This window comes from Thunnus maccoyii, chromosome 20, assembly GCF_910596095.1.
Source record: "Thunnus maccoyii chromosome 20, fThuMac1.1, whole genome shotgun sequence".
NCBI lineage: Eukaryota > Metazoa > Chordata > Actinopteri > Scombriformes > Scombridae > Thunnus > Thunnus maccoyii.
The window spans coordinates 25,527,829-25,553,095 of record NC_056552.1 but is presented as its reverse complement, the minus strand read 5'-3'; the positions used below and the strand labels follow the sequence as shown (position 1 = coordinate 25,553,095).

At 41.8% G+C, this 25,267-nt stretch overlaps 1 protein-coding gene across 3 annotated transcripts in view; it reads left to right on the top strand.

The window, feature by feature from the left end:
• The window catches only part of llgl2 (LLGL scribble cell polarity complex component 2), a 30,398-nt gene that overhangs the window by 2,489 nt on the left and 2,642 nt on the right, over positions 1-25,267 (top strand). For 2 of the 3 annotated variants that reach the window (XM_042397527.1, XM_042397528.1), the window contains exons 2-26: positions 8,618-8,737; positions 10,155-10,252; positions 11,865-11,946; positions 12,069-12,184; positions 12,462-12,620; positions 14,002-14,164; positions 14,325-14,454; positions 14,573-14,627; positions 14,861-15,015; positions 16,197-16,408; positions 17,231-17,298; positions 17,443-17,596; positions 17,998-18,102; positions 19,086-19,181; positions 19,411-19,607; positions 20,740-20,887; positions 21,073-21,220; positions 21,326-21,442; positions 21,545-21,711; positions 21,910-22,174; positions 22,325-22,475; positions 22,570-22,598; positions 22,859-22,906; positions 23,272-23,314; positions 24,466-24,527. In XM_042397527.1, the coding sequence (XP_042253461.1) occupies positions 8,663-8,737; positions 10,155-10,252; positions 11,865-11,946; positions 12,069-12,184; positions 12,462-12,620; positions 14,002-14,164; positions 14,325-14,454; positions 14,573-14,627; positions 14,861-15,015; positions 16,197-16,408; positions 17,231-17,298; positions 17,443-17,596; positions 17,998-18,102; positions 19,086-19,181; positions 19,411-19,607; positions 20,740-20,887; positions 21,073-21,220; positions 21,326-21,442; positions 21,545-21,711; positions 21,910-22,174; positions 22,325-22,475; positions 22,570-22,598; positions 22,859-22,906; positions 23,272-23,314; positions 24,466-24,505 (3,021 nt within the window). In that variant the 5' untranslated portion in view covers positions 8,618-8,662 and the 3' untranslated portion in view covers positions 24,506-24,527. The remainder of the gene's footprint in view (positions 1-8,617; positions 8,738-10,154; positions 10,253-11,864; positions 11,947-12,068; positions 12,185-12,461; positions 12,621-14,001; positions 14,165-14,324; positions 14,455-14,572; positions 14,628-14,860; positions 15,016-16,196; positions 16,409-17,230; positions 17,299-17,442; positions 17,597-17,997; positions 18,103-19,085; positions 19,182-19,410; positions 19,608-20,739; positions 20,888-21,072; positions 21,221-21,325; positions 21,443-21,544; positions 21,712-21,909; positions 22,175-22,324; positions 22,476-22,569; positions 22,599-22,858; positions 22,907-23,271; positions 23,315-24,465; positions 24,528-25,267) is intronic. The other variant, XM_042397529.1, reaches the window with a different exon arrangement.

Genomic DNA, 25,267 nt, shown 5'->3' with positions numbered 1-25,267 from the left:
AAGCAATAGTTAAACCTTTTTCAAGCAAAAATGACAAATCTACTGGTTCCCAAATTTGAATACATGTGAATTTTTCTATGATATTTGGGATTTAAACTGCAGATTGGACAAAACAAGCGATTTTGAAAATATCATCTTTTTCTCTAGGAAGTTGTGATGAGCATTATTTTTCTGATATTTAATAGCCCAGATAAATAATCAATGAATTGATGGCAAAAAAAATGGCAGATTCATTGATTCCAAACAAGCTCTAATTTAAAAAAAAAAAAAAAATCACAGTCATTGAAGTTTTAGTTTTACACATATCAGCCCTGCAAATAAGAAAGGTTGTTAATTCAACTCTGTGGTCATTTTGGAGACTTTGTATTGTTGCATTGAATGACATTAATCTGTGAGGTGTAGCTAGTTTTTTTTTGTTAATTTTGGGTAACATATTTGGGAAAAACCAGTAAGATGGTGTTAAGAAGCTGAGAATGATCAGTTGCAAGTGCAGGAATAGATGGCAACAAAGTGATCTGGCTGTATTATTTATATAAGAAAGGTGACCACAGGAGCTGGGAAAGCAGAGCCTGAAGGGAGAAGTGGTTTGGTGGCAATATAATTAGCGCTTTGGTACAATATGTGGTTTTAAGTCATGTGACCTGGTTTTAACGAATTGTTCCTCAATTTTTAGTGAGACAATTTGATAGAAAAGAACAATATTCACAGGAACGGCCACGCGTTACCGTCAAAATGCCTCTAGTTGACAGAGAAAGTAATTGACCTGTAACATCAGTGCTCATTGGTCCCTTCCTCCTGCAGCAGTATTATATCTGTCAGACCTGACAAATGTACCACAAGTTGGTTGTGAGTTATGCTTTTTAATATGCTCTAATGAGCTACCGTGACATCCCCATTGTGATGAAACCGAGAGAGCCGCTCACCTTTTTAAATGATCTACACAAGAAGTCACTGTATTCAGTGATCACAAGGATTGTGTTAATGACTCGCAGGTCTAAACCGCTGCCTAGTTTCATCCTGTCAGTGAGGATCTGAGCTGAGCTAGTGTGAAGTGTGTGTGTGTGTGTGTGCTCCCGATCACCCCCTCCCCTTCGTCCTCTTCTGTCTCTCCCTGGTTCTGATTACAGGAAAGAGGGAGTGAGTTGGTGGGAGATATGATATCCTGCCAGCCACACCCAAAACTGACAAGATCCCATTTCTGTTTTTGTTAGGGGACAGTGGAAGGAAGCATCTCTGTAATGTTTGCTGGAGTTGAGCGTGACAGTCTCCTACTGCTCTGTCTTATTAGATGCATTCTTGTATCTTTTAAAAACACAGGAAAGCTGTTTCTATTTCACCTTTATACACCAGTAACACACCTGACGGTTTGTGTTTCATACTGCCGATGTACCAATCCCTCCCCAACCCACAATGCATCAATATGTGCTGACTTGAGAGGACACGCTTCCATCACCACAACCAAGAATAGCTCAATGTTGTCCAGCTCAAGATCTCAGAAAGGTGTCAGACCCCGCCCATTCAGTTTCATGTGTGTGTGTGTGTCGTGTGTGTGTGTGTGTCAGATGTGCAGTTACAAGTGGTGTTTGTGATCAGACCATGTGTGCAAGCTAGTTCTCTCAGGCTACACAGTCTTAACAGCAGCTGTCAAACAGGTTCTTCTCCACCTGTGTCAATGTGGTTTATATCATATTTTCATATTCTGACACCATCAATATAAGTGTTTTGCACATAGTATTGAGTCAGTGACTCGATCAGATGTCACTCCGGGAGGGGCTGCTTATCTTTGCACCTCTCTCCCCGTCTCGCAGCAAGTGCTGGCATAGCTGTTGATTGCATAAGTCCATAAGTAGAATGTTTTGGATGCCAGGCATTTCCTGGCCACTCATTCTTCCTCTGAAGCACTATGCTAGCTATGTCGTTGAGAGACGCAGCCCACGTAGCAGCTCTGCTGGTCGAGCAGCCTTCTCTTGAGGTTGTCGTCGTGTCCAGGCATGTTTATGCACTTTTTTTTTTTTTTTTTTCCCTTCCATTGACTCCCTTCTCAACCTAGATGGTTCGGTTGATATGCAGGGAATTTGATGACATCACTGAAATGTGGGTTGAAAAACAACAAATAGCATCTTGCTAACCGAGTGAACAAACTCAAAGCGGCGATGACAACGGTGTCGTCACTGTCCGGGGACAGCGGTGACGACACGCTCCGGTGTTTTTTTGCATGCGGCTGTGTGAGAATAGTCAATACGCCAGTCAAAGTTGCTATCAAATGTAAATAGTGTATGGAACCTTATCACGCTGAGAGATGAGCTCACCATAGAACAAACAATATCACCAGTGTGACGAAAAAACACACAAAGTGTTTGCTGTCATTTACAAGTTCATTGCTTCTCTCCTGCCAAGTGAAATTCCTGAAAAAAAATCTATACCACGTCACAGTGCAGAGCTGAGCTGGAACTGGCCTGATCTGCTGTGTTTCTCTGTCACTCACTAACCGGCCATTGTTCTTCTGATTAACCTGAAACTAACAGGTACTTCCCTCTGATAATAACAAACTTGTCCACAGACATGGTGATGTAAAATGAACCTCTGTGTTCGCATTGCTCAACAAACACATCTGTGAAGATGTCAGTTCTTTCCCTGCAATGTGGCAAACTTCAAAAAATTCCACACAGTAATAAATCACATGAATGATTCTTACTTTTTAAGCTTAGATGGATCCATTTAAAAACACTGAGCACCAGAATGAAAGTCATAGTTTAGATTTGTGTTTAACTGTTGCTGGATTTTTTTTAAGGCTTAATATCAATATTTGAGACAATTAATACTTGTGACAAATATATGAAGTGAGTGAAACATTTTCACATTGTTTCTACATGACTGACACATCTCTGCCACTTCTCTACCACAGCTGATACTTATATAATGTACATGTTGAGACGGGCATATCAGTGATCTTTGTCCGTATATTCAGCCTGGACTGTTTATTGATCAGACTTTACTCTTAACATAATGTGAAAGTCTATTATTTCAGCCACACCCCAGAGTCTTCATCAGTGGATGGAGTTTGCTCAGTTTAAATCAGTAAATATCTGCTCAAAGAATCTGTGAACAAGACTACAAATCTGACCTGGCTGTGGAAAAAAGTGTTGAGAGGGATACGCAAGCCTGGTCAGGTGTTTAGGAGACTGTTCCTTAAGGCAAGGTCACACGATTGTTCATCCCTGTTCATTCCTGTCCGTGTCCTTCAGCAAAACACAGACATACCTCTAACTATAGAGGCACCACTCCTGGCTACTAATGCTTCATGACCTGCTCTTTGATGAAAGGCATACATGCGTCTGTAAAAACACATATTCATGCAGAGTGCTGTGCTATGATGGAGTGCTCCAGTCTAAATGATTTAAAAAGGTCAATAGTTTCCTGCTTCGCTCAGTTTGTTGAATATTCCACTGTTTGTTCCTCTTGGCTTCAAGTTTAGCCTCCCAGCGCAGCACGAGAAGGAGCAGAGGAGGAGGAGGTTTAATCTAACTGTCTGACCTGACAGTGTTAAACATCACTGCAGCTCACGTAATTGCGATGTTCGTCCCCGGCCTCGGCTCTTGATAAGTAGCTGGTCTAGAAATAACACTGGAGTGCGTTTTTTAATGAAGGGGTAATTTGTGCTCTAATGTCTGTCAGGTTACTTGAAAGGCCACAATTAATCAGTGGGAGAGAAATAACTGTAGGATTAGGATGTCTGAACTCGCACCTGACATGTCGCATGGTGTCAGCGCTTGTTTTTAATGGATAAAGCTAAGCTTCCCATACCGGTTGATGACTTCACTGTTTACACGTGTGCACGCGTACGTGAGGGTTGTACTCTACTGTTCCAGTTTCCATCAGCGGATTTCTCCGGTAGCTGGTAGAAGGCGTCGTGTGTTTTGTGAAGCAGACCTCCCACCCTGCCTTTGTTAACAGAGCTTACAGCTTTGAGCTCTCTTTCTGCTCCACTGCTTCTCCTGGGACACTCTCACACTGGCAGGGTGTCTACAAGGACTACAAGCTCGTAACCTGCCGCAACAACAAGCATCTTATTGGCTGATCAACCTGCAGTTGCAGCATTTGCATTCTCAGTTGTCTAAAGTATAGCTGAATGTGTCAAAGCTCCAACTGTTGCTGTCAATGTTGACTACTAGAATTCTGACACTGATAGCAGTATTAGTGTAAGATAACCTCTTCAACCCAGATATTCCTCTTAAACAGACCTGTTAATTGGTTAAAAAGGATTCGATCCAACACTTAATTGAAGCTATATCATAGTTTCATTTCATTTCATTTATTTATAACGCACTTTAATCAACGTTTCTATGAATGTACCAGTGTTAGCCAGCTGGCTCATTGTCAGCTGCAGTCCTCTGATGAGATGTTCTGATGGTAAACAGACAGAAGCCAACAAGATGCCATAAAGTGAAATAGCAATAAAATAAGCATTCACAAGACATGCAGAGCAACAGGAGACAGCAAAACATTAGTGTAGTAATACAGCAACAATATCCACTATCATGTATATGTAGATAATCATAAAGTTAATCTTGATAAAAACTGTTTAAAGATGCAGTGAACACATGAGTCACACAGAGACAACTATAGAAGATCATTCCACTTTGTAAAGTAGTAGCTGTGTCTTACATACTGTATATAGTTATAGAGTTACTGAAGATATTCAAATGACCAAATGTAGCTCTGGTTACACATTATATCAGTTGAAACTTAAATGTTGCTTAAATTCAATATGACATATTTGGTATCTGGTAGAGCTGAAACAATTAATCAATTAGTTTGTCAGAAAATTAATCAGCAACTATTTTGATAATCAGATAAATGTTTTAGTCATTTTTCCCACAAAAGTGCCAACAGTTCATTGTCAAATGTGACTTTTTGATGCTTTAAAATAGGATGCTTCTGGTCAAATAAAAATCTTTTGAAGATTGAGGTTTTGGGAAACTGTCACAGCATTTAATAGAATAAAATATTACTGCATTAATCATGATGAATGAAAGTCAGTGTTAGTTGCAGCTGTAATCTGTGGACACTTTGGAATCTCCAAAGAACTGAGAATAAAGTTGTCAGATTGACAACAAAGTGTAATTTGTTTCTAATGATGGATACATCATCTATCATTAGTCCACAATACTACTACAATAATACAATGATTTTATTCTTTATTTACTGTTACTGCAAACATAAAAACACAAGTTAAGAATCTAAAATGTGTTTTAAAATGTGTGCTGATAATTTAAAAAACTTCTTTTTTGATAATATAATTTGAATGTGCTTTAAACACATAAACAACTAGACCCTGATCAATAAATTGGCCTATCACAGATGTATCAGTATCTGCATATATGTTGGCCAATAAGGAATTACAGTACAACAATACTAAAGACAGTGTCCTTGTTGTAAAGGTTAAGGAAACACTTTTTAACTAATACAGTGTATATTGTGTTATTTCCCAGCCTAATTTAAACCTTCACATAGAGACAAGTAAACGTCTACACTCAGTCATCCTACTGCAGCAGCTCTGCGTACCAGAATAGTGTTGACTTTTTCTTTGAGGAAGCTGGAGTTGGAAACGTGTGACACAGCCCAGCAGTGAGTCAAGGCAGCACTGGCTGATATGAGGGTAATAACAGAAATATGTCTGGATTTGGACCGAGGCAAATGAGCTGGTATAGATGGAAAACTGTGACTCATGGCGCGGGCCTTTTGTCACGGACTTGTGACAGTGAGGATCATATGTCTGACTGTAGTTCTGAGTTTCCCCTGCGAGCTCGCTTTCTTCTACATAGCTGAGTGTCAGTGAGTGAAAGAGCCAGCGAGCTGAGGGCCCGGGCTCACAGAGAGAGCACACACACACACACACACAGAGCACACAGACAATGAGGCTTACAGGCTTTCACGCTGCTCTGTGGTTGAACCTTTTCCCTTCACGTGACGAAGCTTAGCCAGTCGCTTTCTATGCGCATTGTAGAACCTTTTACCCGCCGGTTTACCACTGATTAATGTCGTCTCACAATGCCCCTTCAGTTGTTGTCACAGTGCCGTCTTTCTTTTTGGAACTGCAAGAAAGAATGCAAGGATGATATTTTTTCCTTTCATTGTCTCCGTCCTTCCCCCTCTTCCTTTCCTTTCCTTTTTTCTCTGAAGTGGCCTCTATGGAAACTGCCTTTATGTGTGACAGGTGTTTTCATCAGCTGGCGTGTGCTGCCAAGGAGGGTTTGACCGTGTGTGTGTGTGTGTGTGTGTGTGTGTGTGTGTGTGGTAGCCAAACAATGGTTCCTTGGTTGTGCCCTGACTGACCTCTGACCCTTGTCTGATGGGGCAGCATTACCACACCCACTAGTTTGTGTGTGTGTGTGTGTTCACAGATGACAAAGGATGAAGTGCAAAGCTCTGCCTGTTTTCCTCTCTCTCTCTCTCTCATCATCAGTCTAGTGGGAGAAAACACACAGTCAGCTTCCATACCTTCCACACTGTGGTCCCACTTTTCCACTGAGTCTGGGTGTTAGTGTTGGGCACATGTGTACAGACAGGACTGTCAGTGTGGAGACAGGCTCCAGTCAGATAGAACACACGTTTGTAAAGCTGTAACATTTTCCTAAAAATTCAAATGAATGACAACTAACGCACATTTGAATTATTCGAAGGCAGCGTGTGTTCATCGGCGGTGCCTCTACCGTCTCACGTATCAGTTTACCAGGTGACTCCTCAGATTGTTAACGTCCCTGAAAAGCTCCTTTTCAGATGTGGAATTTATAAGACTGCTAGTCGGTTGTTAGATGAGGATTTATTCAGACAGGACAGGACCGTTCTGGAAAGACTTGCGCAGTATTTGCCCCTTGCTGCATGAGAGGGTGCGGTGGCACTGCTGAGAGCACTGTTGAATTAAAAAGTAATGATTGGAAGGAAGAGGAGTGTTCTCTGTTCCCTCACAGGCCGCTTCAGTCGTGAATTTTAGAACTTATTTAGTCTTTTAAGGCTTTAGCTGATTAACTACCATCGTAAGCATGAGAGACACACGTCTCTCTTTCTCTGACTGAATTTTCTCATCAGATCTTGTTTTAAATGTGGGAGGATGTCCAATTATAGACAGACAAGATGTTAAAAGTTCCCTGTGGAATTTTCTGTTTATATTCAGTGAGTCACATATAAAAAGCATTGCTCCATAACACTACTGGAGGTCAAAAACTCCAGGATTGATTCCACATTGCTCATATGCTGATAGCATTTTTTATCTGTGTAGTTGGCATGAATGAAAAACGTAAAATATAGGAAGAAGGTGATGATCTGATGATATTTTCTTAATTTAATTATTTTGCATTGCTTGAGAAAAAGACTGATTAAACATGCAAAGTATCTCATCATCTTGATATTTTTGTCTTAATGTTTTTCATGCTTTATTTTATGATTTTTCTTTTTACATAAGAGGTCATTCAGTTACATTTAATCTCTGTGTATTTAACTTTGTGTTTAAGACTTGACATTTACATGAATGCATCCAATTTAAATACATTCAAATACAATGATTATTATGTGCAGGAACTGATAAAGAAATGTTACAGGTCCATAACTTTAACATAAAAAGGTGCATGTCTGGAAGAGGTTTAAAGGTGCAGTGTGTAGGGTTTAGTGTCATCTAGTGGAGCAGACTTGGCAGGAATGGAATATAATATTCATAAGTATGTTTTAATTAGTGTATAATCACCTAAAAATAAGAATCATTGCATTTTCATTACCTTAGAATGAGTCTTTTATATCTACATAGAGAGCAGGTCCTCTTTCACTGAGGCTGCCATGTTGCACCGCCATGTTTCTACAGTAGCCCAGAATGGACAAACCAAACACTGGCTCATGTTTTTGCAGCCACCGTAGTTTCTCCTACACTCTTAGAAGGTGAGGGTGAGGGGTATTCAGTTGGTTGCAACGTGCAACCTCTCCTTTAGATGTCACTAAATCCTACACACACTGCTGCTTTTTAAATCAGCTGCATTTTACAAAGTCAGTAAACAAGCTGAGCTTCATCCATCATTTAGTCATCTATGTTGTAGAATTCAAAATACTTCCACACATTACTTCTCAGATGTTTTAGTGCCGTCTTATTTAGTCAGTGACATTTCAGCACTGTCTGTTACCAGTATGTGTGTGCTGCTACATGAGTATAGCACTTTAATCTGCTATTTTAATTAAGCAAGTAACCCCAATAAAATAAAGACTAAATAAGTTTCAGTTTGTGTTGTTTTGTTTTCTTGCTCATCTGTTTTCTCTCTTTTGCACTTAAAAAAAAAAAAGATATTCTCATCCTTAGATTCAACTAGGATGCAAATAGCCAATCAGTGACTTTGTGTGTGAGTCAAAGAAAGACAGTTTTTTGAAAAAGCATTTGAACTCACAAACAACCATCTTGCAAACATCTCAAAGGAAAGAAACACTTGGAAAGTGCAAATACATGACAGCAGTTGGTTCTTACCACGAAAGAATAAGACAAAAGGATGAACTGGAGAGTTTGTGTTTTAACCCCTCCCCATATGTTTCTTAATCTTCCTGTGTCTCTCTCTCTCTCTCTGTCTTTCCCCCCATGCAGCGTGCGTCAGTGGGCCTGCAGGCTCCACACTGGTGCTGAGACAGGATGAAGAGGTTCAGGCGACATGGCCAGGAGTCCCACAGAGATCGACTTAAACAGGAACTCTTCCAGTTCAACAAGGTGAGCGAGACTAAACACACCGGCTCGGCTCAGCTTTCAACAGCTGACAGGAAAAAAAAAAAAACAGAGGCAAAAATATGAGTTAAAGAAGGAGAATCATATGAGACTCCCCTCAAAGGCACAATCTGTTCCTCTCATTATTAATGAACCATCAAAGTGCACTCATCTTCAACAAGTAATACACTGTATCTACAGAAGAAGTTATTAAAATGAGCATTTCATATATCCTGTTTACATGTTTCATAGTCAAAAAGAGAAGTTCTGACATGTGAAAAACCAAATTCAGCACTCTACTATGAGCAAACTTGACAAAGATGGAGCTCCTTGGATTTACTGCAGAAACACAGTGGTACTGTTGACTAACACACACACACTACTGAAATCCAGGGCCACATGTATAAATAATGACGTGTGGAGGGAAACACAGTTTTCTAGAGCAAGCTGAGGGTTTTATGATAAGACGAGAGTGACATGAAGAAGGAAGAATCATGAAATCTTATTTGTTTAGGTTGTTAACCAGCTGATTGGATATTAAATTGCTGCAGTCTATACAGTGATCTCTAACTTGTCAACCAATGGTGCATGTATAAACTTAATGCTGATTACATGTTTTGTATTTAGTCCATTACTGTGAAGCACTGAGTACACTCTGTTTTGATACCACTACTAAAAATAAATGATTACCGACTTCAGTGTCACCACTGTTGGTGATTTATAGGTACGTGTGATGAATTAATGATAATTCTGATGCTATTAATAGTCATAGCTGGGTGCACCGCTCCTCCTCTTGTTGGAGGGCGTCGGCGATGCAACATTCGGTGAAATTGCTCCCTTTAAGTGCATGTAAACACAATGAGTGACAGGTCTGAAAACTGGTGGAGCAGACAGTTGAACAAGGGCGTATCAGGAAATGAGGCTCGTGCACATGCACCCACTGTAACAGTGAATATTTCTTTCACACACACACAGCTTTTATAAAGCTGACTCCAAGAGTGACTATGCATTTTTTTTTTCTGTCTTTGTGCTTACACAGAGATTTCCACATTAGACCCGGAGACTGAACATGTGTACCGAAGCACTTTCATTTAGTGTTAGTTGCAACCATCATCCAGCCCTTTCAAATAGAATGAAATGAGCTGTTTTTATTCTGAATGAAGTGTGATTATTCTCAACAGTACTTCACGTTTCACTCAGACCTGATAAATGCTGACAGTGAGTCAGCAGTTACAGAGATGGGTCGGGAGACAACAGGGTTCATATTTGTATGTCATCCTTCTTCTTCTCGTCCACCTGCTGTTATCTGCAGCCTGTTTTGGTCCAGTCTCTCGTCTCTGTCCTATCCTGTCATTGTCTCTGCTGTCACAGCTCAGTCTCACCCCCCCCCCCCCCTCCTCTCTGTCCACTCTTTCCTCCTCAGACAGTGGAGCATGGATTCCCCCACCAGCCCAGCGCTCTGGGCTACAGCCCCTCTCTGCAGCTTCTGGCCATCGGCACCCGCTCCGGTGCCATCAAACTGTATCTTTTACTGTGCATGCGTGTGTGTGTGTGCGTGTGTGCTGTGTCGGCTTTAAATAGTTTTTACAAGAGGAATCCGAGCGTCATGTTTGAACTTGAGGAAGGCAGCGCTAATGAATGACTATGACGCTGCTAAGTCGTCGTCTGCGGTTCACATGGGCACCTGGTTCAGGTATTTCATTTTTTCCCACGCTGTTGCTCAACACCGGCTGCCATTCTCAGACAGCGGAGTCTTGTCTGTGTCGCCATAGCGTCGCACACAATCCTGCTCATTGACAGTGCGGCAGAGCCAGTCGGTACACTCTCCCCATTGACACAGAGACACACACACACTGGTTTTGATAACCGCGGTACCTTCTCTCATTAGGATAATCCATTCATACAATGCAGCAGATTGTTCCTAGATAAAACAGTGAGAGGGCACAGATAAAGGAAAATCTGTGAATGAATATTATTAGTCCAAGCACAGGACGCTTCAGGCGAAGTCAAACAACAGAGCAGCTTCTGTTCTTTTTATGTAGCGCACAAATCATTTGTAATGTCAGGCTTTAATCAATCCTCATGGGGACATTGTTTGTCCACAGTGAGGTCAGGGTCACATACACAGCAGCAGCCTGAGCTCACTGATTTATTCAGTGACACTTTAGCAGAGATGAAACTCAGTTCCTCACGTAGACATGAAGACTCCCTCCTGTATCACAGCTCAGTGAGTGACCCAGCTATCCTCAGATTTATTCAGGATGTCCAGTTTCATGAAGCTTGGCTCCTATCTAGCGTGGATCACCATGGTAACAAATGTAACTACACAACTCAAAATGTTAATTTGTCATATACTTTGTTTGTGACCAAATACCTTACAAAAACAATGACACTCCCATCAGCCTCAGCTGTAGTTTGTGTTTAGCGCTGATTAGCAAATGTTAGCATGCTAATCATATGAAGAACTGGATACCGGAATCAATGACGGCGCCCCGTTCATTCCCATGAAAGTTTCTCAGTGGCGCATGAAGCCAAAACATCGGCTTCCTGCTGTAAAGAAAATACCTGTATGTCACTCATGCTTCCTGATTGTTGGGCCCGTAGAGCGTGCTCAGTAGGAACTTTCACTGGCCGACCTGGCTAACTTCCAGTTGACTCTTCGCTTACTTGAACAGGGATAAAATAATTTAATCATGTGGCTCTTTTAGACTTTCCAAATGTTATCAGACCAAATGGATCAAATTCTGATAGTAAACAGTTATTTCGCAGGGTTGTGATGTTCAGAAAAATGTATTCACCGTTTTACAGCCAACATTTTCCAATGATTGTGTGCAAGACAAATGCTTTTTGGGCCAGTGTGCATTATGTGACGGACCTGGAATGGTTTGGCCACTATATGACATTGGTTTCACAGCCCGGCACAGTTACTGGAAGCTTGCTGTTAACACACTAAACTAAAACGATGAACATGATAAACATTATACCTGCTAAGCATCAGCATGTTAACATTGTCACAATAACAATGTTAAGACTGCCACTGTGAGGCTTTGTTTCATAGGCCCCTGGTGTCTTTATCACTTGTCTAGTAGGACTGTGTCTATCATGAAACCAGTTTGTCCTTAACAGTGGTCAGGTATGGAGCTCCAGGTGTGGAGTTCATGGGTCTACATGATGAGAACGCTGCCGTCACACAGGTGCACTTCCTCCCCCACCAGGTACAGTAAGAGGATCAATGCCCAACACACTCAACACCATTTACTCTTTTCATTCGTCATTTGTATGGAATGAATTAACATTTCACAGATTTATGTATTCATTGATAATGGCTCATGTTTAGGTTGAACTGGTGACTCTGCTGGATGACAACAGTCTGCACATGTGGACTTTGAGAGCCCACAAGGGACTTTCTGAACTTTTGGAGATAGGACGCTTCATGCTTACTGGACCACCTGGGTAAAACCCTCAGACACACACACATACAGATTTTCCCCTTTCTTGATTGCTTTTTCACAGCTGTAACTTCCCCAGAAACCTTCTTCGGAATTTTATCTGCATGTCTACCACTGAAATCTAGTTCCAATTTTGGTTTCTGGGCTGCAGTTTGGACTTGGGACTCTTACTCAACTTTTATGACTTCTGTATAGTGGATGGTAATAGTATTTTATACAGTCACAGTAGCCGCCAATCATCCTGTTAAGTGATCTCATCTCCCTCCTCTTCTCCCCTTCAGTGCCCCCCCAAGTGTGACCAGAGTGACAGCAGTGCTGGCCCATTCCTCAGGAGACCTGCTGCTGCTGGGGACAGAAGGAGGCCATGTCTTTATAGTTGAAGTGCCTGGGTTCAGAGAGCTGGAGGAAAGAAATATCAGCCTTGATCAAGTTGCCAACAGGTGAACAACTACAACATGCTGACACACTGCACATCGTTTATGGTCTTGATTTTACATTATCAACCATTTATTTTTTCAAAATTGGACTGAGCTGGGGCTGAACTGCTCCCAAACATGCTTCCATTAAACACTGAGTTGAAGTGGTGATCAAAAAGCTTGATTACATCCGTTGTGATTCAGAGTTGTAAAATAATAAAAGTTAATAGCTTTTATAGTCACTGTATGCTTGTTTTCTCAGTAGTAAAGAATAACAGCAGTCTGTCTCTCTGTGCTAGATATTATTCGAACAACAATAAACTAGATTATATTCATATGAAACAGAGCTGGATGTTTTTGGTCACAGTCTAATCTGCAAAGCGGCACACATGTTGACATGTATCATGTGTGTTGTATATGTTATGTGTGTTACTGAAATATGAAATGTATTAAAATTAGAGTTTGACCTCAACAAGACAGGCCCATAAGATGAGGTATAAATAGAACCACCTCTTACATTTCAGTGTTTGTTCTGCTTTAGAAAGAAATGAATCTAATTACGACAGAGTCATTGCCACACAGACAACCTGGGATCCCTGATGCCAGTTTCACAATAAAGGATTTGAAAGGATTCCAATTAAGTATTGGAGTCACATTCAACAAAAGGCTATTGAAACCCATCCCTAGTAGAGCTACATAACTCCTGGAGTTCAGTGACCCACAAAAGCACATTCGGGGTCAAAGTTTAATTTAGTTGAACTTCCCCTACAAGACCTGGCAGAGAGTCCAGGCAGCGTGCTCAGCCACTCTCTCCATTTGAAATAACGTCTTGGCTTCTAGCAATGATGAACTTGTGTTTTGGATGTCAAAGCCCAGTGAGGGTCTGGTACAGTTTCCTGCTTTGTCCAGTTGTTAATTAAACCCTGGTGAGAGAACGACTGGAATGTGAGATCTCTTGAAATTCTGTTTAAACATCTCTGCTGTACAAGATAAAACTGTCTGTAGATGCCAGTTAATAGTTCAGTTACATGCTGTCTCTGTGACTTTAAATTGTTTCACTTACAAGACAAGCATGAGCTTGAATAAACAATACAAGCTCATATTGATACTTGGAAGGTTTTGATTTGCATCATATCATCTGGTGTTTATCTTCTCTGTGCAAATACAGCATTGCAGTTAGCTGGATTTCAAATGGATGGACCATAAACAACGTAAATGCGTGTTGATTGTTCTGACTACACCGCTGTCCCACACACACAATACAATCCATCTCTGTGCACACTGCCTCTCAGCTGCTACAGATCAATACTGAGATTGATGTTCTGTCTCCAGTCCTTCCATTGTCCCTCTTCCACTCATTCTTTCCTCTTTCCTGTGTTTATCCTTCCTCTCTCCTCTCCTCCAGCGTACCAGACGACTACATAGGCCGCAGGAATCTAGAACATGTTGAAGCCTTACAAGAGAACCCGGTCAACCCAAACCAGGTCGTCATTGGTTACGGACGAGGTCTCATGGTCATCTGGGATCTAGAGAACCAGTGTGCCATCCAGCACATCCCTGCCACACAGGTGACTTATGAAAGACGGGTCGACTAAAGTGTTTTCAGCAGAAGACTTGTGACCTGAATAGAAAAGCAGCCAGTCCTGTATAGACTGTGGTTAGAAGCAGCATGCTTAATCTCGCTATGTGCTTTGTGTATTTTCCATGTAACTTTTAATGCAACCATAGCAACTGGAGAGTGTGTGGTGGACAGAGGACGGAGGCTACATTCTTAGTTCGCACAGTGATGGAAGTTACTGTCGATGGATGGTGGGCGGAGAGGACGTGGAGGAGGAGGAGAAATCAGACATTCCTTACGGTGAGGAGGGAAAAAAAAACTGTCCGCTGCACATTTTTCTTTGCCGTCTACATTTTCAAAAAAAAAAAAAAAAAAGTTTTTCTGGAGGCTGATGATGACTCGTCTTTTCTTCTCGCAGGACATTTCCCCTGCAAGGCCATTTCTAAAATAGTTCAGCTACCTACAGAAGAAGGGTACGTTCTACACACACGCACACACGCACACACACACACACACACACACACACACACACACACACACACACAGCTGTTTCACTTGTCTTCCTTCATCAAACCGTTCTAATGTTTAACTTTATTACCCAGATGTGTTACATGACCTGTTACACATTAATCTCTGGGCAAACTGAACTGAACTGAACTTGAACTTGAACTTGTGTGTGTGTGTGTGTGTGTGTGTGTGTGTGTAGGCCTCCGTTCCTGCTGTTCAGCGGTGGTATGCCCAGGGCCAGCTACGGTGACAGACACTGCATCACTGTGATCCACAGTAAAACACACGTGGCTCTGGACTTCACCTCCAGGATTATTGACTTCTTCGCCATCAGAAACGGACAACAGCACACAGGCAGGCAGCATGCACACAACACAAACACTCACACTCAGCACACACACACACACACACACAACGCTCACACAATTCAGATTTTTGTACCATTTACTCACTAACCAAAACATTAGCAATCCATTTTCAAACACGCTAGACGTCAGACAGGTTTTCTGTATATCTAGGAAGGATTTCTCCTGGAGAAACCCGACTGCTTTTCCATGTAGATGCTCACTGTAACAGGGTCTCTGGAAATCTCATCACTGACCTGCTGCATATAAACATGAATTTACATGCGTCTGTATCACTTAGTATCAAAAACATATTCTTTAAAGATCCCCTTCAGACACGTATGAAGATAAATATAAATACTGCTTTGAGTATTAATTTATTGTAAGTACAGCATTGATAAATCTAGTGTCTATGACCATGATCGCAGGATGACATCACTTAACACAGGATGTCTCCTGCTTCACTGTAAAGTCTGTTTTCAGTGTTTGTGCACTGGGACCTTCAAGTTTCTACATCACACTTGTGTAAATTGTATTCTGGACCATGATTGGCTCCATCTGTGATGTCACGGATCGTGTTCTTAGGTACACGTCTTAAACAGTGAAAGAACAAGAAGCAAAACACATTTTTGACACACACTTTTTTATTTAACAAGACAGTTTGAGATACTAAAATGGAAAATGTTTACATCCCTCAAAGTAAGATCTCAAAAGTAGGCTTGAAATCTTTTGACACTAGTGCCGTTATGATACCTAACGGTCCCTGGCTCTAAACGTGCATGCACCCATTACCAGCATGTAAACACGCTGCGTTATTTCCTGCAGTAACCTGTTTCTTGAGTGCATGTGAACATTCTCACCGTGGACTCCCACAGCCTTCCTGGCAGGGTGTAAAGACATGTGTCATCTTTTGATGCACATGGACCATGCAACCAGTTTTGCAATGCAAAATGTATTAACAAACATTTTGGGCGTACTCACTTTCAGTTTTGCTTTCAAATTAGTGGTTTAGATAAACTGTTTCAACCGGGTCTTTGTTTTAGTGTGATTTAGTTGAAATATTTACAACCTCAGAGAAATTTTCCTCTCTCAGATTTTCTCAGACACTGCAGAGAAAAGTGTAGACAGTTGAGACTAATGTACAGTATATGTATGTAACTACTGTTTTCACTCTGTTCCATCCACCTACAGGAGATCCCAGTGCGCTGGTGGTCCTGGTAGAGGAGGAGCTGGTAGTGATCGACCTGCAGACGGAGGGCTGGCCGGTCATTCAGACACCTTACCTGGTTCCCCTCCACAGCTCAGCAATCACCTGCTCCCACCACGTCTCCGCCATCCCCCTTAAACTGTGGGAGAGAGTCATTGCTGCTGGAGAGCTGCAGAGCACACATTACTCCAAAGAGGTGCACCCACTTTTTACCTTGTTGTTGTTGTTAAGTGTTGCCTCATTAACAGTGTAATAATCACTGAGGTCTACTGACTGATGCCTCCTGGCTGTCCTGACATCTAGGCTGAAGACCGAGGGTCACTGTGCTTATAGGGTTGTGGCCCCCACCCTCTGGAACCGTCTTCCCCTAGTTATAAAAAAAACACAGAGTCTGTCGATAGTTTTAAGAAGCTGTTACAATCTCACCTGTTTCATAAGCATCCTGTCCCGTAATGTGTGACTGACCTCTGTGTTGCTTTTATTGTTTTAGTTTTATCTGACTTCCGTGTCTGCCCTATGTGTAGTTTTATGGTTTTGTTTTTATATTGATATTTCCTGTTTTTAACTTTTTTAAATTTTATTTTATTTTTCTCTCAATTTTTTGCATCGTACAGCAACTTGTAACTCTGCTTTTGCTCTTTAAAATGTCAGGCTGTTTCAAATCTTGACATGTTCAGTACTTTCTCACCAGAAGATGTCTGTAAAGAAATAGACGTTTAAATTCTCTAACTAGTTGTTAAAGTTACGTTAACCTCAGACAGAATCTTTAAACACATGTCGATGCACAGTCTGAAGTTTCCCTCTACAATATAACGCTCTCACTGCTGAAACATCTGCACATAACATTTTACCTGATAGAGAAATTGCATGTGACTCAAAGAATTTCCTCCAGAGCCGTTCATCATATATATATTGTGTGCTGTATCCTGAATATGGACACATTCCTTCATTTCTTGTAGAACAGATGGCATTAAGTTGGTATTATTGTTAAACTTTCATTTCCCCTCTCTCCACGCAGCCCTGGCCAATAACAGGCGGGCAGAACCTGGCCCCAGACCCTCCACAGAGAGACCTGCTGCTCACAGGGTCAGCTCACCTCAACTTTGTATCCGCTGGAACATATTTCTCTCTAACTGGCTGTCAGGCATTTTAACAGTATCATGTTTATTTGTGTGTGTGTGTGTGTGTGTGTGTGTGTGTGTGTGTGTGTGTGTGTGTGTGTGTGTGTAGGCACGAGGACGGAACGGTGCGTTTCTGGGATGCATCAGGAGTCTGTCTGTATCCCATGTACAAACTAAGCACATCCGCAGTATTCCACACAGACGCTGACCCCAATGACAACATGAACCAAGGCACGGAAGGAGAGTGGCCGCCGTTTAGAAAGGTGTGTGTGTGTGTGTTTGTATTACAGGGAAAGACATTTCTACAGGAAATGTTCCTTTTACATGGCAGATCACCACTGAAAAGATGAAGATAATCTAAAGCTTGACTGATGCATCCACACAGTGAAAAAGTTCACATTCACTCACTATTATTATATTTATCTAAGAGGAAGTCAACCAGTTTTACATATCAAGATCAGTTTAATCATGTTGAGTGCTGCATGGAGGGTTGCTATTCAGATGCATTATGGGAAGTGTAGGATCCAGCATTGTCAGGACTGACAGTCAACTTGCTGTCTGCTGCTTCAATTTTGACCTTTGTTTTTTTTTTCATCAGTCTCTTATGAGTTTACCATTTTTATGGAAGTACTTAATAAATTACTGTTTTTTTTTTTTTCTGCAGGTTGGCTGTTTTGACCCGTACAGTGATGACCCGAGGCTCGGCATTCAGAAGATCCACCTCTGTAAATACAGCGGTTATCTGATTGTAGCTGGCACAGCTGGACAGGTGAAATGTTTTAATTAACATAGGTAACATATATCATAGATCAGTGTTTCCCCTCTTTGTTTTATTTCCCAACTTATTGTGTTTTTCAGTGTTCTTTAAATACATTTCTTCACCTTGTGTAAAGCACTTAGAACTGCCTCTGTGTGTGAAAGGCACTCTTCAAATAAAGTTGATGAAGCCATGATCACAGCTGTGGATTGAGCTCCACATTAAGGGAAAAGGTAGAAAGATTGGGGAAAAAACTATTGCATACACAGCATAAATTCTCAAGTAAAAGCCACTACTCCAAATTTTATTCTTCATGTCAAATCAGGAAAAGGAGGGATTAGTATTGAAAGTGTTAAAGTAGAAGCAATAAGCAATAGGGATGAATTAGTGAATGAAAACATAATTTCTGTTAGAGAAGAGAAAGCGAGAGCAGCAGAGTGGTGAGTATGACATCACTCCGTCATACTGATGGAAATAGTGCTGTGGAAACATTCACAATGCTGAATTTGTCATGGCAACATGTAAATATGAAAGAAAAGAAGAAGAAGAAGAAGAAGAACAGGAAGGCTTCCAATAGTAATAAAACAACATCTTAATACTTAATATTATTGTAACAGTTTATCTGTTTCAAATGAAGTCCTGGTGTTACCAGAATAATATAAAATATGATGAAGTACGAAGAAGGAACTTGTCTGTGATGTTTCCTCCATTCTTTGGTATGTGCACTTCCATGTAGGGGTGGTAAAGTATGAGAAGTAAGCCTGATTCGTTATTGTTGGATGCTATTGTTCATACTATAAAAAGCCTTCACACAGTCACGCAAACACAGGCAGAGCTGGCAGGCTGAGGGTTTAGTGGTCAGAAACGGACCTTTTCTTGTCACGCACACATTTAGATTAGAGGTTCTAGTAGCAGAGCCTGGTTTGTTATCAGTTTGTTTTTTTTCTGTTTTACATGTCTTCTTCTTCTTCTGTGTCTGGTGTTTGTCTGTCCAGATCCTGGTGCTGGAGCTGAATGATGAGGCAGCAGAGCAGACGGTGGAGGCTAAAGTTGTGGACTTGCTGCAGGGCCAAGAGGGATTCCGCTGGAAGGTAATGACCACTGCTGGAATGTTTTCCTGTAAAAAGCCGAATGCCTTACTTATCAGCTAGTCATTTCAATGCATGACTCATCACTCCCTGAAAGCTGTAATATCTTACAGTTTGTACATCCTTTTTGTATCATTATTTGTAACATACTGTACCATCCACCAGTAGAGCCATGTCAGCACCACTGAGTTCCAGTGACAATCGGTATATTGATGCTTTTCATGTCGATTAGGGCCACACTCGTCTGGATGTGCGAGAGGAGCCGGTGCTGTTTCCCCCAGGCTTCCAGCCCTTCGCTCTGGTGCAGTGCCAGCCTCCCGCCGTGGTCACTGCCCTCAACCTGCACTCAGAGTGGAAGCTGATTGCTTTTGGCACCAGCCACGGCTTCGGCTTATACGATTACCAACAGAAGAACAACGTCTTCATCAAGTAAGGAGACATAGAGAAAGAGAGAGAGATAGAAAGTTTACTGAGTTTGCTCTCTCCAGAGGCTCCTTTTTATCAAAGCATGCATAGATAAAGTTCTAAGTGTGTGTGTGTGTGTGTGTTTAGGGACTGTCTGTACAAACAGGAAAATTAGTATTTATCAAACAGGCACACACACTTCACACATTGAGCAATGATAAATCTCAGCTTGTGCACTCACAGGCTCATTTACATACAGACACACCCCCCCCAGAATGCCAAATACGGTCAACGCATCCTGTTGAAATTCCCAGCAGCAATTAATGTAGAGTTGCTTGTTGTGGATAAAAATAGAAAACAAGATAAAGATAAAAACATTACACACAATGAAGTTAAGATACTGTAGTGTCCCGGGAGCAAATGTGAAGGAAAGTTTCCCAGCACGCACTGGGGAAAGCGAGATATCAATCTTAGTTTGTCCATGTTCCTGTCTTGTTATTGGTTGGTGTTATTGTACTTTGTTATGTAATGTTTTTATGCACTTGTCACAGGTATTTTGCTGCCATATGATTAGTTGTTAGGAGTGAATGTGGCTGTTCAGTGAGTGATGTGATGTGCACAGTTGAGCATCTCTCTACCTGGATCTCATATATGGCTTTTCTACATATTGGTATGCAGCCTATGCATACAACAGATAAGCACTTATACAACTGCCTTACTCAGTATATCCTTGGTATAATCAGACAAGCGCTCCAAACCCACACAAATGAACAAAAACGACAATCATAAATAAATATGCTGCGGACATAGCGGCAGGTGCAACATGCATAAATACAACAATCAAACAGCCTCACATTGACACCTCTTATACAACAGCAGAATAAAGCCTCACCAAGGCAGACATCACCGCCATATAAAGCAAATAACAGTAGGTGACCACAACCACCATACACTTACTTAAGCAAAGAGAGAGCCTGCACTTTTTTTTTGCACACCTTGAAGTGCGCACGTGCAACACAGTGACTGTTGAGGTTCTGTCCTGGACTGTGGGTTAAGCCTGTGATTCCCATGGCTCTGTGTCAGGGTTATGTATGCCAGCAGGTTCAGTATTTGTGCACCTGTGCGTTCATGTGTTGATCTTTGCTCTGCTCTGTAGGTGCACCCTAAACCCCAGTGACCAGCTGGCCATGGAGGGTCCTCTGTCCAGAGTGAAGAGCATTAAGAAATCCCTTCGACAGTCATTCAGAAGAATCAGACGCAGCAGAGTGTCACTAAGGAAACATCATGTCAACAACGCTGCCAAGGTAGATCTACAGTACCTCCCCGCTTATCTCTTCATCCGGGCTCATAGAAGCGTCGCTGAATGAGTCAGATGTGACAGAAAGTGGAATGCACGGGTTCTTCCGCGTTCTTTATTTCTGTGTTATATTAAACTTTGCTCACTTTTTTTTTTTTTCTTCTTTGAAATCTGCATCTTGTCTCTGAGCAGCTCCAGGAGGCCAATGCTCGCCTGGAGGCTGAACTGGCAGAGATGGAGCTGGCTCCCGTCCAGAGGAAGATCGAGGCTCGGTCTTCAGACGACTCTTTCACCGGTCTCGTACGGACGCTTTACTTCGCCGACACCTTCCTCTCAGACAGTGAGTTACACCGTCAAACACTCAACCTAGCCCATACACAACACCAGAAGGTCACACAATCAGATAAGTGATGTTTTTCATTCACACCTCCTCATTTCCTCCTAGGTTCACACAACACACCCTCCCTATGGGCAGGGACCAACGGCGGCTGTGTGTTTGCGTACATGCTGCGCCTCCCTCCTGTGGAGCACAGAGCAGACGAGCCGGTCACCGCACAGCCAGGTGAGAAACATATGATTTTCCAAACGATTTCATCATGTTTCCACATCTCTGTCCTGTAGTTCTAATGTCATCTACTGTCTGTCTGCGCCCGCTTATTTCCAGCAAAGGAAATCCAGCTGATGCACCGCGCTCCTGTCGTCGGTATCGTGGTGTTGGACGGTCAGGGGGCTCCTCTTCCTGAGCCATTGGAGGTGGCCCACGACCTGGCTCGCTCTCCTGATATGCAGGGCTCCCACCACCTGCTGGTTATATCTGAGGAACAGTTTAAGGTCAGGATCACACACTCATCAGACACATACACACACACACAACTGACATGACCCTAAGAGATGATAGATACAACTGATGGTGGGGTATTTTCAAGAACTGATTTCCAGAAAAGCTTTTGTTTCTAACTATAATGGAATGAAATTGTGGGAAACTGAGCTCACAGTGTCTGGTGTGTGTGTGTGTGTGTGTGTGTCCAGGTGTTCACCCTGCCTAAGGTGAGTGCTAAGATGAAGTTGAAGCTGACGGCCGTGGACGGCTCCAGAGTACGGCGGGTAGGCGTGGCCTGGTTCGGCAGCAGTCGGTCGGAGGACTACGGCGAGAGCGGCCTGGTGGTCCTGACCAATCAGGGCGACCTCCACGTGGTGTCGCTGCCAGGAGTCAAGATGCAGGTTCAGCACCCCTGCATCCGCAGAGAGGACGTCAGCGGCATCGCTTCCTGTGTTTTCACCAAGCATGGCCAGGGTAAAAACCTACCTTAAATCTGAGTGACATCACAACTAGTTTGGAGCCAGTCTTGGCTAAGAACATGTTCTTTAGAGATCCTAAAGACACAAATGACTGTTCTGACTGCACTTCTCATATATCCTTTCTTGTATTGTTGTCTTCCCTAAGGCTTCTACCTGATCTCTCCGTCTGAGTTTGAACGGTTCTCTCTGTCTACCCGCTGCGTGGTGGAGCCTCGCTGTCTGGTGGAGGTCCCTCTTCATTCAGGCACATCCACCCAACACAGAGCACAGCCTGACGGAGCTTCATCTGCTCACAGGTATACACACTTTGAGTTTCCTATTTTTTTTAAATTGTAGAAAGGCGTCATTAGTTTTGGTACTTATGAGTTTTTGTCGTCCCTGTTCTTCCAGAAACGCCCGTCAAGAGAGCGAAGACGCAGGTAAAACATCTCTCAAAGGCCTCAGAGAATTACTAATAGCAACAAACGGCATCATACTTAAACATGCATGTGCCATTGGCTGATGGAATACTACATGTCCAGATGTAGTGTTCTGTTTGCTGTTGTTTTAACTCTGTGCTTATGCTACCGTGCTGTCTTGTCTACCCATCTGTTTACACACACACAAACACACACAACGTTGTTGTTGTTTGTGGCTGACTGTACTGACGTGTCCTATGCTTGCTGCCTGTGTGTTCCAGAAAGCGCAGCTAGACGTGTTATGGAGCATGCTTTGCTGAATGACGAGAGTGAGTACTCGAGAGAGAAAGACAAATGTTGGATCATACGGATATAGAAATATCATGACTGTTATCTGAAACCTTTAAAGTCTCGCTTCAGTTCGATTTGCAACCTGTGCTGCCTCTCCTAACTGGTATGTCAGCTTTCTGCTCCCATTGTCGGCAGACACACCCTCATCAGCAGGTTGGAAACCTGAGCAGTGTTTACCAAACCCATCATCCCATCGCATGATTTGTACAGCTTCCCCTTTGAGCCCAGAAAGCTGGATCCTAATGTGACCGAGCTGCTGCTGCTGCTGCTGCTGCTGCAGGTCTCAGGTGTGAGAAGTGTTAAGAACACCAGTCAGTTACAATCATGTTCTGTTTCTTTGCAGAAGTGCTCCAGGAGATCCAGAAGTCACTAGAAGGAGACCAGACGTAAGTATCAGTATGATGATTCCTCAGAGGGTCTAAAGATTGTCTGGACTGACTTTTGCTTCTCAATATATTGGGCATAAAATCTAAAACCAGTAGTCTCTGTAATGAGCTGAGTTCTCATGTCCCAAGATATGAATACTGCTTTAGAAGATATCTCACCAGTGTGTAAAAATGTTCAATATTTGTCATAAATTTAAGAATAAGTGTTCACTCTCAAGCTTTAGAACAAAAAAAAACAAACTTTCCAGCTTTTCTCAGAGCTTTCGCCCACAAGTCACCATTGACCTACTGAGCTAGAAAGCTCCAGAAAAAGTTAGTAAGATTTATTTTTTCAAGCCACTGCTTCCCACGGTGAAGAATGAACTCTCATGCTCAATAAGTCATAAATGTGTTTCAAATAAAATGATTTCAGTCTAATGCTGCATTCACATGATGTGGGAGGGAAGATGGTGATGGGAAAGATTCCCATATTTAGTTCACATCATCACACAATGTAAGATAGTAGCTGTCATTCTTGTCAACAGGATCAAAATACAAACATACACCCAAACAGTACTTTCAATTTCTAAAGCTGGACTAATCAGTAATTTAATATTAATAATGACTGTGTGACGTGAAAGGTAACAAGCAGAAATATCAACTTTTCAGTTCCCCTCAGCTCTACAGAGCTCTTTGTGCTCATTGTCAGGGTTCTTCTTTCCCATAAACTCTGCTCTCATCACCAAACAGTAGACAGACACAGTTAGCGACTAGCTGGTGAACATAGAAGAGCTTTTAGCAGCTAAAGAGCCAGATATTTTTCTCAGGAGCAGGTGGAGAACATCACAGACCTAAAAGAGAGTGAATATTGTTGTTCTGTGTCTACTGGATGACTAAATAGGCAACTGTTTCCTAACACTTGAGCTATAGCAACTTTTATAAGGTAGTAATATGTCAGTGTTCACAGCTTGTTCCACTACCTTCAACTGGCCAAAAAATACATGAATGTAGCTGTAAAAGATGATCAGAAGTAATACTACCAAGCTAACAAATTATTAGCAAATGATTCATTTGGTTTATTAGAAATTAGAAATCCCATTTTGGTTGAACTTTGATCTAAAGGTGAACATGGACACAGTGTGTAACCAGTCATGTTGATGGTTTTTCCACAGGTCATTCCTGGAGAATAATGTGAAGAGTGCTGTCGCTTGAGAGACGTTGCTGGACAGTGGAGGTGAGGAAATAGTGACACCTTTTTCCTGTAATATTAATACAGACTATCTGCAAGTCTTAAAAAGCACTGAATTCAGTTTGCTTGAGAAAAAGCCTTAAAAGGTATTAAAAACTTAAATTTCATGTACAAATGATAGCTGTGGGCAGTAAACTTAGCTCTAAAATGTGTTTGTATGTGTTTGTGGGCTGTCAGAAGCTCTACATCTATAAACTACAAGTGAGACTGATGTGACATTGAATGGGAAAGTGTCAGTGAATTATCATCATATACTGCTGGGAAGTACTAACAAAAATGTGACATAGTAATGAAGAATTCTAGGCCATATTGTTGCTCCTGGTTTTCCATCCTTCTTTAATGTATGATTGTGAAATAAGTATAAATTTGAATTCTGTGTGGTGTTTAAAAAACAAACAACCTTAAATCTCTCTCCAGGATATTGCAGAGCTTTTTTGTGATTATTGCAGTCAAAAATTTGCAGCAGCTTTTCAAAAACTGCGATACAATTTGTAATGTTTTATGTGCTCTTTTTGCACTAAAATTGCGAGAATTGGGAAAAATTGCAAGCAATGGAAAATAATGCGATTTTTAGAAAATGACTACCAATGTAGAGTCTCATATAATCACTTCCTTGGATAAAAAGCGTACTGCGTAGAAACAACTATATTTCAGTGCTAATTTTTAAAATGTATTTTCTGAACATTAGAACCGTGGGCTCAAAGTTGAAAATACTGTACTTGAGT